This window comes from Lithobates pipiens, unplaced genomic scaffold (assembly GCF_037356315.1).
Source record: "Lithobates pipiens isolate NorthernLeopardFrog02 unplaced genomic scaffold, aLitPip1_a1.2 Scaffold_16, whole genome shotgun sequence".
NCBI lineage: Eukaryota > Metazoa > Chordata > Amphibia > Anura > Ranidae > Lithobates > Lithobates pipiens.
Genome location: NW_027507748.1, coordinates 341,225,124 through 341,241,041, shown reverse-complemented (window position 1 = coordinate 341,241,041; position 15,918 = coordinate 341,225,124). Strand labels below are relative to the sequence as shown.

The 15,918-nt window shown below is 44.6% G+C and overlaps 1 protein-coding gene across 1 annotated transcript; it reads right to left on the bottom strand.

Moving 5' to 3' along the window:
* Positions 1-5,586: 5,586 nt before the first annotated feature.
* LOC143984368 (E3 ubiquitin/ISG15 ligase TRIM25-like) lies at positions 5,587-10,495 on the bottom strand. The gene is made up of 2 exons (XM_077484594.1): positions 10,414-10,495; positions 5,587-7,275 (listed from the first exon to the last, which is right to left on the bottom strand). Exon 2 carries the CDS (start codon positions 7,262-7,264, stop codon positions 5,717-5,719), a length of 1,548 nt encoding a protein of 515 aa, XP_077340720.1. The 5' UTR covers positions 7,265-7,275; positions 10,414-10,495; the 3' UTR covers positions 5,587-5,716.
* Positions 10,496-15,918: the final 5,423 nt, after the last annotated feature.

The window sequence follows — 15,918 nt, the reverse complement described above, 5'->3', positions numbered from 1 at the left end:
TGCCCATTAGTGCAGCTCATCATCAGTGTCAGTGCCACCCATCAGTGCTGCTGAACAGTGAAGCTCATCAGCGCCGCCTATCAGTGCCACCTTGTCAGTGCCCATAAGTCCTGCCTGTCAGTGCCGCCTATCAGAGCCCATTAGTGCAGCTCATCAGTGCCACCTATCATTGACCATCAGTGCTGCCCATCAGTGCATTTAATTAGTGCCCATGAGTGCTGCCCATTAGTGCAGTTCATCAATGCCACCTATCATTGTCCATCAGTGCTGCCTATCACTGCAGATCATCAGTGCCACCTATTAGTGTCAGTGCCACCCATCAGTGCTGCCTATAAGTGCCCATCAGTGCCGCATAGTAGTGCTACCTCACCAGTGCCACCTTATCAGTGCCCATAAGTGCTGTGTCAATGCTGCCTATCAGAGCCCATTAGTGCAGCTCATCAGTGCCACCTATCATTGAGCATCAGTGCTGCCTGTCAGTGCCGCCTATCAGAGCCCTATTAGTGCATTTCATCAGTGCCCATTAGTACAGTTCATCTGTGCCATTGACCATCAGTGCTGCCTGTCAGTGCCCTATCAGTGCTGCCCATTAGTGCATTTAATTAGTGCCCATGAGTGCTGCCCATCAGTGCCACCTATCATTGACCATCAGTGCTGCCTATCACTGCAGATCATCAGTGCCACCTATCAGTGTCAGTGCCACCCATCAGTGCTGCCTATAAGTGCCCATCAGTGCTACCTCACCAGTGCCACCTTATCAATGCCCATAAGTGCTGTCTGTCAGTGCCGCCTATCAGAGCCCAATAGTGCAGCTCATCAATGCCACCTATCATTGACCATCAGTGCTGCCTATCAGTGCCACCTATGAGTGTCAGTGCCACCCATCAGTGCTGCATAATAGTGAGTTTATAGTTTCTAGCTTTTTTTTTTTTTTCTTTTATAATTATTTTTAGGCAATTGAAAGCTACCAGATAAAAACACATGCCTTTCAGACCCTCCCATTGAAGTCTACTGGGGCAAAAACAGTCGACTCTGATCTAGAAGAAGCTCATCTACTTTTGTGAGCTGCTGCCTTCAAGTGGTACTACACTCAGATGGGAATGGGCACCCTTCAGTATAATGGCAATACTAGTGTTGAGCGTTAAAACACTTTTGGTGGAGCTTCAAATAGCTCAGGTATTAACGGGGCCTTACACCCCTTTCACACCAGGGCGTTTTGCAGGCGCTATAGCGTTAGAAATAGCGCCTGCAATCCGCTCTAAAGAAGCTGCACCATTGTCTGTAGTGTGAAAGCCCCGAGGGCTTTCACACTACAGCGGTGCGCTGACAGGACGTCAGGGAAAAGTCCTGCCAGCAGCTTCTTTGGAGCGGTGAAGGAGCAGTGTTTACCGCTCCTCCACCGCTGCTCCCCATTGAAATCATTTGGGCAGCGCTGTAATACCGCCGGCGGTTTTAACCCTTTCTCGGCCGATAGTGGGGGGTAAAAGTGCCCCGCTAGCGGCCGAAATGCGACACAAAAAAAATCCAGCAGTAAAACGCCAATAAAAATATTGGCGTTTTACCGCCCATGCTATGGGCAGTGTGGTGTGAATGCGGTCTTAACCACTTCAATACAGGGCACTTAAACACCTTCCTGCCCAGACCAATTTTGAGCTTTCAGCGCTGTCGCACTTTGAATGACAATTGCGCGGCCATGCTACACGGTACCCAAATGAAATTTGTATCATTTTTTTCCCACAAATAGAGCTTTCTTTTGGTGGTATTTGATCACCTCTACGGTTTTTATTTTTTGCGCTACAAATAAAAAAATACCGGAAATTTTGAAAAAAAAATAAAATGTTTTTTTTTGTTTCAGTTTCAAAACTTTGTAAATAAGTACATTTTCTCCTTCACTGATGGGCACTGATAAGGCGGCACTGATGGGCACCAATGATGTGGCACTGATGAGGTGGCATTGATGGACACTGATATGTGGCACTGATAGGTGGCACGGATGGGCGACATGGATGGGCGACACGGATGGACACCGATAGGTGGCACAAATTGGCACTGATAGCTGGCACGGATTGGCATGGATGGGCGGCACAGATGGGCATGGATAGGCGGAACAGATGGGCATGGATAGGCAGCACAGATGGGCATGGATAGGCAGCACAGATGGGCATGGATAGGCGGCACAGTTGGGCATGGATAGGCGGCACAGTTGGGCATGGGTGGGCACTGATAGGCGGCACAGGTGGGCACTCATAGGCGGCATTAGTGTTATACTGTACTAATGGATGCCAATCAGTGCCAAACAATAATGCATGCAAATCAGTGATGCCCATTATGGGCACTGATTGGCATCCATTGTGCTGACTGGCATCCCTGGTGGTCTAGGGAGGATTACCTTTTCCCTGGTGGTCCAGTGTGGGCATCCTCGGGGGGGCTGTGCTGATAATCAGCACAGACCCCCCCTGTCAGAGGAGCAGCCGATTGGCTCTCCTCTACTCGCGTCTGACAGACGCGAGTGAGGAAAAGCCGATCACCGGCTCTTCCCATTTACACTGTGATCAGCCGTGATTGGACACGGCTGATCACGTGGTAAAGAGTCTCCGTCTGAGACTCTTTACCGAGATCGTAGTTGCCGGGTGTCAGACTGACACCCCGCAACAACGATCGCCGCGATGCACGCCCCCGGGGGCGCGCAGCGGCTCATAATCCTGATCACGTCATATGACGTCCGATCAGGATTATGAAACCACTTTGCCACCATCAATTGCCTATAGGGCGGGCGGCAAGTGGTTAAAGTGATTGTAAACCTCAGATATGAAATATGAACAAAGCATATCCCTCTATAGTGTGTACATATGTAAATTAAGAGCACTTTAAGACACATTAAGTGTAATTTCTGCCCGCTGCTTTATTCCTCTGCTGTCAACATTAATCACTTCTGTCACCATTTTTTTCTTGGCGTCAGGAAAACTTGTCAGAAGTGATTCATGTTGACAGCAGAGGAATAAAGCAGTGGGCAGAAATGACACTTAATGCTCTTAATTTACAATAAAAATGTCATACGAGTACAGTGTAGCATGACCGTGCAATTGTCAAAGTGTGACAGCGCTGAAAGCTGAAAATTGGCCTGGGCAGGAAGGGGGGTGAAAGTGCCCATAGGAAAGTGGTTAAAGGATAAGTTTACCTTTGGGAAGAGGTAACATGTTCCCACTTCCCACTGCAGTATCTCCCCTATCCACTGGATCTAGTGACAGTAAGAGGAGAATCTTCTCCCTCAACTCGCTGTCACTATTTAAAAAAAATACATTGTGGAAATAATTGGATATGAGGGAATGTTAATCTATGATGCTGGGGGTTATTATTGCTGCTACTAACACCAATGATGTGGGTTCTTACCGTGTAAACTGCCACTGATGTCACGCTGGGGGTTATTATTGCTGCTACTGATATGAATGCTTTTGGTTGTTCTGTAAATTGGCACTGATGTTTTCGGTTATCATTATGGAAATTGCTAGTTAGGATGGGGGGGGTTATTTCCTAAACTGGCACTGATGCTGGATGGATATAATTGCAGAAACTGGTACTAATGCATGGGTTATTGTGTAGACTGGCACTGACGCTGACCGTCCATCATTAATTCTAGGTGATGTGTTTATGGCAACCATATGAACTGTGCAGGGTAAAATAAAGTATTTTTCAGTAACAATCCATAAATACAAAGAAACCAAAACAAATCGGTTCAGAAATGAAGTTCTATGTAATAAAATGGAAGGACATGGGAGAAAAGGTATTAAATCCGCTAACTGAAATATGTTTAATACTTGGTACAAAATCCTTTGTTGGTAATGAAAGCTTCAAGACGCAGGCTCCTGTGTGGAGAAACTAGTCGCATGTGTTGCTCAGATCTTCAAAACTTGTCTTCAAACCTTGAAGGTTCTGTGGACCTCTTTTATGAACTCAGATCTTTAGTTCTTTCCATACATTTTCTATTGGATTCAAGTCTGGTGATTGGCTGGGCCATTCTCACAGCTTTATTTTCTTTCTTTGACACCAATAGAGTGTTTCCTTGGCTTTGTGTGTTGGGATCATTGTCTTGCTGAAATGTCCACCCTTGTTTCATCTTCATCATCCTGGTAGATAGCAGCAGATTTTTATCAAGAATGTCTTTGAAAAAAAGGATAAATGGGGGAAAAAAAAAAAATGTACAATGATATGAAGTTTGCCAGTACCGTATGCTGAAAAAAAGCCCCGCCAACACCATGATGTTCCCACCTTCAAACCTCACTATTGGTATGGGGGTGTTTTTTAGGGTGAAGTGACCCCCAAACATGGTGTATTATGGCATCCAAGGAGTTCCATTTTGGTCTCCTCTGACCAGACTATATTCTCCCTGTACTTCACAGGCTTGTCTAAATGTTGTGGAGCAAATGTTAACCGAGCTTCAACATGTTTTTTCTTCAGCAATGCAGCGTGCGTACAGGCCATGGTGAGGAGTGCATTACTTATTGTTTTCTTCAAAACAATTGTACCTGCTAATTCCAGGTCTTTCTGAAGCTCTCCACAAGTGGCCCTTGGCTCTTGGACAAATCTTCTGATAATTCTTTTTACTCGTCTGTCAAAAATCTTGCGAGGAGCACATGGTCATGGCCTGTTTAGGGTGAAATTATGTTCTTTCCACTTCCGGATTATAGCCCCAACAGTGGTCACTGGAACATACAGAAGTTTAGAAATCCTTCTATAACCAATGCCATCGGTTTGCTTTGCAACAATAAAGTTGCGAAGGTCCTGAGAGAGCCCTTTGCTTTTACCCATCCTGAGATGTTTCTTGTGTGACATCTTGGTAATGGGACATCTTTTTATAGGCCATCAGTTTCAACTGAACCATCTGATATTAATTTGTACTGACAAGGGGCAGGATTGATTTCCAATTACTGATAGATTTCAGCTGGTGTCTTGGTTTTCCATGTCTTTTTAACCCTCCCTTTCTTCATGTGTTTAATATTTCTGTTTTGGCACTTTAATGGTAATTAAAATATTTAATTTGTTTTAACAAAAAATTGTTTGTATCTTCATTTTATTTATTTCCATAAAAAGGCCCACCGAAATTCTCAGCCCCAGGCCCATGATGCTCTTAATCTGGCCCTGAGGGTGAGGCCTTACAATGGGCTAGACAAAGAGCAGGGAACCCAAGTTATCAGAAGCTCCTGCAGGAGTAGGGCTACACTTGGCAAAGCAAATTTTGGACAGCAGCATTGTTAGCCTGGTGAGAGGCCAGAATTTGATGCAGTTTCTCATTTGGGAATAAAAGGTTTTAAGTTGATAAAAGCTGACCATGATGATAGGCACCCCTGACTGTGTAAAATTGTGCATCTCAACCCTGTAACTGGCACATTTAAATGGTGAACAACAGACTTACTGGCTGGATCACCAGGTGCAACATACATACATACGTAATTATGTTGTTTTGGGGTTTAAACCCTCTGTAAATTCAAAGCTCATTTAAGTAACTTTTCTAAGGAACATGCTACCCCTTCATTAACTCAACTCTACTGGTTATAACTTAGTATAAGTAAATAAATTTAAAACCGTAAATGAGTTATCACAACTTTATTTAACATTTATCTAGTTTTAAAACCAATACATTATTATATATAATTACATACATTTTAAATTAAATATTACACTCAACTCTTGTACAGCACAAAAACTCAGATTTAAGAATTTATCTGCAAATTGTGATGGCTGTGCCCATATCTGCATACATACCAAGATGAAGGGGCTGTGTAAAAGAATGATAGAATGTGTGCAAGTGTTCAATTGGGTTAGAGAGTGCATAAAAAGCCACAATCCCACCTTCATAATCCAAATATATACCAAGTTCATGTGTAAAGTGAGGAAATAAATCTTCTTGTTCATTGTCATGTTCTGCATAAAGTTGATCCCATAAATCGCTCCAGCTTATGCACCAGGATTTATCATTTTTGCCCAGCTTGGAACAATATCCACTTTTCCGAACACTGTTATAGGTCACACCTACAGACCAGTCACCATCTTCACTTGCTTTAATTTCCCAGTAATGTTTACCTGAAGTGATCTTTTTAGTGCTTAGAACCTGCTGACTATAGAATCTTTCTGGAAGATGAGGTCGCACTCTATGTTTGCAGTAAGGGCCTGATGCTTCTTTCAAGTTATAGGAAAGAGCAATGGTAGGGTCTGCCGTATTCACATTCAGTATCAGATCAGAGGAATCTTCTATATGAAATCCACATTCATTCTTCACAGAAGGAATTCCTTCCATTAGTCTATAGAGAGCACTCATTATGGTCACAGTGATCATCTCCTCATCCAAACTGTCAACACCAACTTGAATTGGCCACAAATCAGTATCAAAATCATCTTGTTTCAGAAGAGTTAAATGATCTGCAATTTTACAAGTCTGTTGAATTTGGATTTTTCTCTTGTATAGCGCACTTATTTCTGTATCAATCCTCTGGATTTCTTGGGAACATTGCCTAGAAATCTCTTTTTCCTGCTGGTTAATCTCAGCTAGAACTTCATTTTCCAGGTTATTCAGTTGTTCTCTGATGCCACCGAAGAGATCAACAACCCTGTCTTTCATTACATCTGCTTTTTCTAGCATGCATTTCTTGTAGTTTTCTACTTTGCAGCGAATATTTTCAGTCTCCTCAGTTCTCACTGTCAGTTTTTTTACAAAATCACACAATCTCAGTCTCTTTTTGTCACCTGCTTCACTTAGCAGCTCTAGATCATGACCTTTATGTTTGACATTCATGGTGCACCTACTACACAGAGGAGAAGAATCTTGAATACAAAAATATTTTAGCAGTTCTTTATGGTCAGGACATTTATGGGGCTTTAGAGAAGAAGCAGGATCACCTAATACAGGATTAGAAGATTGGCTGTGTTTGTCCAGATTGGGGCAGCAAAAGGAGGTTTCACAGTGTACACAAGTTTGAGCTTGGCAAGCTACACCATATGAACAAAAAGACTCTTCAAGAGGACTCTGGCAACTAGAAAGATAATGTTCCACAATATTGCTCAGCTTTAGGTTCTTCTGCAGCACAGGGCGACTTTTAAACTGTTTTCTGCATTCAGGACAAGTGTAAATCCCAGATCTCCCTTGTCTATCCAAGGCATTATCAATGCAGTCTTCACAGAAGTTATGGCCACAGGTTAGCATTACAGGATGTGTGTAGATGCTGAGGCAGATAGAGCACTTAAGTTCTCCAGATAAGCCAGCTGATGCCATTTTATTGTACACTGGAGAAGAGAGGAGAAAAAAATAAAAAAAATAAAAAAATAAAAAATGTCACTACACATTCATCAAAAAATAAATAATTTGTGTATGAAAACACCCATTCTGTTTTTTTTTTTATTTTTTTTATTAAAAAAGTGCAACCATTTATAATCTGTATTTAAATGTACTGGTACGTCCTCCAGAAGTGCTTGTGTGCCCCCTGCAGTGACAGGCAATCAACTTCCAGGAAAAAAAAAGTGATCCAAGCGGCTCTACAGGAGTGCCCCCTCTTCCTCCCATTTCCCTGCTGTAAATGGTCAGACCTGCCACCCACAGAGATGGAGGAACATCCATCCCCTGAAATGAACGATGTCAGAAACTGCACAAGAATCTTGTCAGGTCTAGGTTTTCCTTGTCAGCACAGCCAGGGAAGCAGCTGATTAAACAGAGAAGGGATCTAAATCGACCCCCAACCTTTCCATTAGGAAGTACCTGTCACTACTCAAAGCTAGTGAGAAAAAAAATAAAAAATAAATAAATAAATAAATAAATAAATAAAAGGAGGGGGGGGGGGGGGGGTTTGGCATGCATTTTATTTTTATTTTTTTAAAAGCACCCAACGCAAAACGCACTGACTGCACACTTCAGGATAACAGCAATTATAGCAGAGGGTCGCACCAATTAGGATTGAAAGCAATTGCTGATTTGACATGGCAAACACTCCAGTGTGAACCAGGGCTAAGCCAAATAGGTAGCAATTGCCATCAATGGCAGTCCTAATCGGTGCGGCGCTTCCTACGATTTCAAAAAGTAGTTTCTGTACTCCTTTTTGCGATTCCAGGCTGTGATTTACATTAATATCTGTGCAGAAACACTGCCTCTGAAATCGCATCTGAAAGGGGACTGACATGCTGGAGTGAAATCAGCTGTACTTGCATGGCTTCATTCCCGCAGCTCAATGTGAACCTGGGCTAAAATGTCATATCCTAGCACAGCTAAATAAGCCTGCCACTTTATATGAAGGGGACAGATTTTATTTAAAGCATACGCGCACTTATCTTTAGTGGATTGATACATTCAATCTACTTGAATGTAAACCAGCAAGACAAGTAGTATACAAAAGCTTTCAAGTCTGTGGTATCCATACTTAGGAGGTGCACTGGTTTACTGGGAATTTTTTGTGGAAGGCTGTGCAGGTAACAGACAGACACCACACACACAGTTTTAAAGGAATTATAGTGGAATTCCTGGGAGAGGATACCAAAGTACACTTCTTTAAAGACATCTTGTCATTAGCCTAAACAATTTACAGTTAAAAGCACACAAAAGAGAAATAAGGTTTAGTAGTTAAAGTATTTAAATTGTTGTTAACTGCAAGGTTTTTCCATACATTAAACTTTAAAAATTTGACTACTCCCAGAAAGTCGATTCCCTGGCACAGCCTCATCCTTCCTTGCACATCATAGCCCCCTTCTCCCCTGAAAGAGTCTAATGTATGCGCTTGCCCAGCTTCTCACCTCCCTACCCAGCCTTTTAAATTGCAAGACTGAGCAAAGGTAAAACTATAAAGCAGGGGTCTCAAACTGGTGGCCCTACAGATGTTGCAAAACTACAAGTCCCAGCATGCCTCTTGTAACTGTCAGCCTTGCAATGCATCATGGGACTTGTAGTTTCTCAACAGCTGGAGGGACACCAGATTAAGACCCCAGCTATAGAGAGTCCCTTGAGTGACAGCTTCAAGTCTACCAATATCAGATCCAAGATGGAAGCACCCAAAAAAGCAGCCTCAATCTAATACAGGGGACATAAAAAATAAATCCACTTAAGCTAGTCAGTAGTCAATACTTAATCTGTTTAGAGTCCAATTACTGCTAAACTAAGGTTAACCACCAACCAAAATCTTTCATAGTTAGTGTTAAATTATGTGGTTTATTTGTGGGACCTCATTATTGGACAGGTAGTAATAGAAATGTGCAAAGCCATGTTGGACAGTGCAGTCCTATCACATCTGCTGTTATAAGGGGTGCTCAAAACTCATGCCTAGCAGTGCCATATTTTAGTGTAACCCACCTAGCAGCCACTTTATGTCCATTTAAGTATCAGCCCAGCATTCCATCTCAGCAGTTTCCCTATCCATGGCCAAGTCACAAATTTTGAATGGGACAACACAGGAGTAAAACTAGTTTTCACACAAGTCCTCTCCAGTTTACAGATCTGGTATGCACAACTCATGAAAAGAAAACCCCAGACAGGTCTTTAAGTCAAACTGACATAGAACCCAATTAACCTATAAACAGTGTATGGTTGCTCCTGTATGTACTACATGGAAGACCAAGTTATACAAAATTGTCTCCCTGTGGGAGGAGATCAAGCCCACCAACATACAGGTAATTTGGGTTTAAAAGGGGGGGGGGAAGAAAGTAATATATATATATATATATATATATATATATATATATATATATATATATATATATATTCCACATAGATCACTCCTCAAAAGGGCTAACACTAATGTAAACAAGCCCTAACCACTCAAAACAGAAAAATTGTACACTCACCTTTCTGTAATTTTCCTTTCCTAGCACATCTTCATGGCAGCATACACTGAGCGGAGCCACATCCCAATGTATGCTGCCATGATGCGCCAGGAAAGTAGGTTTACTGGCATTTTCAGCTTTCAACTGATTTTGCCAAGTCAACCACTCGTTTGAGGGACAGGTTACCTTTAGGACTCACACTATGAAGCTACCTGCATGTTTAGGGACAAATGTAAACATCGACAGATCTAGTAAAACACCACAGTCTTGACTTAATTGGGCCTACAATCTACACAGGAGAGTGGCAAAGTTGTACAAATTAAAAGCACTAGCGGTTGGACAAGAAGAGTAGCAATTGATCACTAAACAGATACAGAAACGGCTTAATATAGTGGTGATCATACACATACAAAAATAAAGAATTTCATTATCGCACAAGAGGGTACCATTTGTTGTATGTAGCAATAAAACACGTCTAGTGGTTTTAATTACATGCTCATGCTACTAAAAACCTCCTACACTTAAGGGCATTCTGATAATTATATTAACAATTTCACCAAAGAATTGGGCTCAAATTATACAAAAGAAGAGGCAACATTTTATGTCTCACAATACAAATACCTTGATTTCACAAACCCCACTGCTGTGAGCTGCCACAATACTTTTGCCAAGACTAATCAGGACTCACTACTGAGGTTCCCACACAAAACTACAGAGTCCCAACCAACAAGGTCATGCATTTTGTAGTCCAGCCCTGCTAATTACTGTCAATTAGTCACAGGCTGAACAGCAGGGGAAATTGCAGAACATAGTCAAATAAAACACTGGATTAATTGGCCTGCTACTACCCTTCATGTCTCATCATACTTTTCACCAAACAAAAAAAATCCAGGTGCTATGGGGCTGGGGTTCCACTTTTGAACCTGCTTTCTTTGCTTTATCTTTTGTAAATGAGTCTCAAGGCTAATATAAAGTGTTTGTATCTAGACAAATGAAGGCTATGCATGAGAACTCTTTTTCTCTTTGAGATATGTACACTATGAGAATGCTTTTGACTAAAATTGCTTGGGCAGAGCCATACTTTATATTATATTATATCATTTTTTTGATTTTGGAGTTTGTAATTTGCTTCTGTCTAATATTTGGAGTCTGCTTGCACCTATACTTTGTAAAATGATTGTATTTTAACTATGATTGTAATCTCCATAATTAGATTTTTATGTATTGTAAAATTGATTTTGGGTTACATTTTTTCGGTGTGTGTTTTTAGGGTTTATACATATGAATATTTGTAGGTATTTTTTTTTTAATGTAAATTTCCTAGCACTTTCCACACTAGAGGAGTCACAGGTGCCACCTACAGTCAGCCATACTCTTATAAATCCTTAAGCTTTATAAGGCTGGATTCACACCTATGCATTTTTTGTGATTTTTTTCATTTTGCAGAATTGCACTATAGTCCATTTAACATGGTTTCCTATGGAATACGTTCTGTAGTGCAAATCTGCAAAATGCAAAATGCACAAAAAATGCATAGGTGTGAAACCAGCCTTACAGTGGCTTTTATCTGCACATGTGTGTACAATGTATTTCTCGATTGTGGAAGAAGCATTGATGTTTACAAGTGTATGCCTGCATGCAGCACCTGTGTCTCTTTGCCGATGGGGCAAGCATGAAAATTTCTCTTATACAACAGCAAATCGTACGATTTTTCGTTTATTCAGTACAGTTGTCATCTGAAAATACAATACATTACATCAATTCTGAATTTTTTTTCTGTCATATGAGAATTTTCGTAACTTTAATAACCTCTTTAGTTTCGATATGAGACTAGCAAAAAAAAAAAAAAAATACGATCATTCGTCTGATAATCTTATTGTGTGTATCAGGCATTAGGCTAAAAGAGGTGCTGGGAAATGTACGCAAGGCATATAAAATGCCTGCAAACACCCATCTCCTTGAACCATTAGGCTGGATTCACACCTACGCATTTTTTGTGCTTTTTGCATTTTGCTGATTTGCTCTACAGAATGTGTTCCATAGGAAACCATGTTAAATGGACTGCAGTGCAAATCTGCAAAATGCAAAAAGCACTAAAACTGCATAGGTGTGAATCCAGCCTTGGACCCTTTTTTCACACTGATGGACCGAACAGGTCTGTCTGTCTGTCTGATTTTCAGGTGGACCTGTTCGAACCATACATAGCTTTCTATGGGCTGTCACTAAAAACAGACAGATGGGGATCTCCGTCTATCCGGCAGATCGGATTGGATGACAGTCAAATTGAAAGGACAGGTGCCCCCCAGTCTGAGGGATCTGCTTGCTAATTGGAAGATCGCTCCCCTGATCCCCGCCGAGCAGGCGGATGACAGGTCTGTCTCCACTTACTAAGCAGAGCCTAGATGGGCAGAGTCCCTCTCTCCTCTATGGGGAGATCGGATGAAAATGTACCGCTTGTCTCTTTTCTTTTAATTCGATCCACCAGATGGATGGAAAATAATACCACCATCCATCTGGTTTTGGCGGATTGGATATCAGCAAGTGTCAGCAGACATGTCATCACAGACATCCACCACTCCATAGAGGTGAATTGAGTGTCCGATCAGGTCCGACTGAAAAACTGACAGGCGGACCTGATCGGACAGCCTGTGTGAAAGGGGCCGAAGGCAGACAGTACAGTTACAATACAATTCAATACACAAGGAATCGGAGGCCCTTGCTTGTTAGCACAACGTAGAAAGTAGGGTCAAGTGATACAAAGGCAATAACTGTGGGGGATGAGCTGATGGAGAAAAGAAAAATACAGTTGTTAGGTGTGGGCAGGATAGGCTTTTCTGAAGAGGGTTTTCAGCGATCATCTAAAAGCTAACAGAGTAGGAGATAATCGGACAGATTTGGGTAAGGAGTTCCATAGAATGGGAGAGGCTCTTGAAAAGTCCAGGAGGCGAGCATGGGAGTAGGTGACTAGAGAGCAGGAGGTTCTGGGAGGAAGGAAGAGAATGATTAGGTTGGTATTTTGAAGCTTGGCTAGTTATGTAGCAAGGGGAGTTGTGGATGGCTTTGTAAGAAGTTGTTAGTATTTTGAATTTAATTTGTTGGATGAGTGGAAGCCAGTGGAGGGATTGACAGATGAGTAGCAGACATGGAGCGATTGGTAAGGTGGATGAGTCTGGCAGCAGCATCATGAAGCAAGAGATGGCCAGGGAGTGAAATAAAAGCTTTGTGGTGTCATTGGTTAGAAAGGGGCATATTTTGGAGATGTTTGCGGAGGTTGAAGCGGCAAGATTTGGACAGTGATTGGATGTGGGGCTTAAAGGATAGATCAGAGTCCATGATTACACCTAGAACCTAGGTGTGGATTAAAAAGAGGAGAGGTCCAAGAACAGAACCTTGGGGGACCCCAATAGAAAAAGAAATACGAGAAGAGGAAATAGAATTGTAAGTAATGCTAATGTAGCAGTACCATCCGCTAATGTAGTGGGGCTGCTGGATATTGTGGTCCACCTGTCACCCTGCCCAGCCCGGCATTCACTTCTCAGACACTCCAAGAGAATGAACAGTCCATTAGCTTTTTTTTGTGTTTTTATTGAGAGATTATAAATTGGATAGGGTTAAGGAATTCATGGGATGCCCAGAAAGATTTTTTTTGCATAGCTTGGGCAAGATAATAAATTCTCCTCTTCCTCCAGTACAACTCTTGCTGCTGACTATTCCTTCCTCTTCCTCCAGCACAACTCTTCAGGCACAGCTAGCATGTGGTTAGGCCTGACACTGGCTTCAGCCAGGCCCTAGCAACCGACAATTGCAGGCAGGGACTGCGGGCTCTTTGGTGTAGCAAATATAATGAAAAGTTCTGGTACTAGCTGTTCTAGGTGGACTACTGATCCAAGTCAGCACTCTTCAGGCCCTGCCAGCCCTCCTGGCTGCAGCTGCCTGTCTCCATTGCCCATGACACCACAGTCCTCACTGGCTCTATATCCATCTCAGATTGCATCCTCCCAATCTGCTCCGGGAGGGTTCCCCAGCTTTCCTGGCTGTGTGTCACTCACCGACACCTGGTGGATCCCTCCTGGAGACTTGCCCAGCAGTACTCTCCACTGTCCTCTCCTCCTCCTGGTCAGAACACCCCTGTGGTTTGTATGAGGGTCGCTTCCACTTTTGAGCTCCAGACCCAAGGTCACCCCCCCCAGACTGGGGAGCTTCCTCAAAGACCATGACCGCTAGTACTCTATCTCCCAATTCTTCCACCTGACAACGCCTCCCCAGCAGGGCTAACCCTGAGTACAGGGGCGTAACTAGAAATCACAGGGCCCCATAGCAAAATGTTGTATGGGCCCCCCCCCCCCCCAAAAAAAATTAACTAATGCCATTGAACAACAGATTACCACACCCATGTGGCACAGTACCCAGGCAACAGCTTATATTCATTTCGAACAACAAAGTATGCAGTATACTGTATGCAGCCCCTGAAGGACACAGATTGCTGACCTCCATCAGTACAGTGCAGACCCCCCAGCAGTACAGACACCCCCTACCTCAGTGCAGAACCCCAGCAGTACAGACACCCCCCCAGTGCAGACCCTCCCAGTGCAGACACCCCCCTCAGTGCGGGACCCCCCAGCAGTATAGACCCCCCTCAGTAGTACAGACCCCCCAGCAGTGCAGACACCCCCCTAGTGCAGACACCCCACTTAGTACAGACACTCCCCCATTACAGACCCCCCCTCAGAGCAGGACCACCCCAGCAGTACAAATACCTCCCAGTGCAGACACCCCCCAGGCCAGACCACCCCCTCAGTACAGACCGACCCCAGTGCAGACACCCCGCTCAGTGCAGGACCCCCCTCAGTGCAGACACCCACCCTCAGTAGTGCAGACTCCCCCTCAGTGAAGACCCCCCTCAGTAGTGCAGACACCCCTCCATTACAGACCCCCACTCAGTGCAGGACCCCCCAGAAGTACAGACACCCCCTTATTACAGACACCCCCAGCATTGGAGACACCCCCCAGCATTGCAGACACCCCCCCTGAGTAGTGCAGACCCCCCTCAGTGCAGACACCCCTCAGTAGTGCAGACAACCCCCCCATTACAGACCCCCCTCTGTGCAGGACCCCCCAGCCGTGCAGACACTCCCCTCAGTGCAGACACCCCCCCAGCAGTGCAGGCTCCCCCCTCAGTAGTGCAGACTCCCCACCTCAGTGCAGACCCCTTCAGTAGTGCAGACCCCCCTCAGTAGTGCAGACCCCCCTCAGTAGTGCAGACCCCCCAAAGTAGTGCAGACCCCCAAAGTAGTGCAGGACCCCCCTCAGTAGTGCAGGACCCCCCTCAGTAGTGCAGACTTACCCCTCAGTAGTGCAGACTTACCCCTCAGTAGGGCAGGCGCCCCCCACAGTAGTGCAGACCCCCCCTCAGCGCAGACCCTCCCCCTCAGTAGTGCAGACCCCCCCACAGTAATGTAGACCCCCCTCAGTGCAGATCCCCCTCAGTAGTGCAGACCCCCCTTCAGTAGTGCAGACCCCCCTCAGTGCAGGACCCCTCTCAGTAGTGCAGACCCCCCTAGTAGTGCAGGACCCCCCCTCAGTAGTGCAGGCTCCCCCCACAGTAGTGCAGACCCCCCCTCAGCACAGACCCTCCCCCTCAGTAGTGCAGACCCCCCCACAATAATGTAGACCCCCCTCAGTGCAGATCCCCCTCAGTAGTGCAGACCCCCCTAGTAGTGCAGGACCCCCCCTCAGTAGTGCAAGCTCCCCCCACATTAGTGCAGACCCTCCCCCTCAGTAGTGCAGACCCTCCCCCTCAGTAGTGCAGACCCCCCTCCACAGAAATGTAGACTCCCCCTCAGTGCAGACCCCCCTATGTAGTGCAGACCCCCCTCAGTAGTGCAGACCCCCCTCAGTAGTGCAGGACCCCCCTCAGTAGTGCAGGACCCCCCTCAGTGCAGCAGACCCCCCCTCAGTAGTGCAGACCCCCCCTCAGTAGTGCAGACCCCCCCTCAGTAGTGCAGACCCCCCTCCACAGAAATGTAGACTCCCCCTCAGTGCAGACCCCCCTATGTAGTGTAGACCCCCCTAGTAGTGCAGACCCCCCTCAGTAGTGCAGGACCCCCCTCAGTAGTGCAGGACCCC

Bases quoted from the DNA above. Each gene is read 5' to 3' on its own strand.
- LOC143984368 (XM_077484594.1), bottom strand. From the start codon at position 7,264: ATGGCATCAGCTGGCTTATCTGGAGAACTTAAGTGCTCTATCTGCCTC.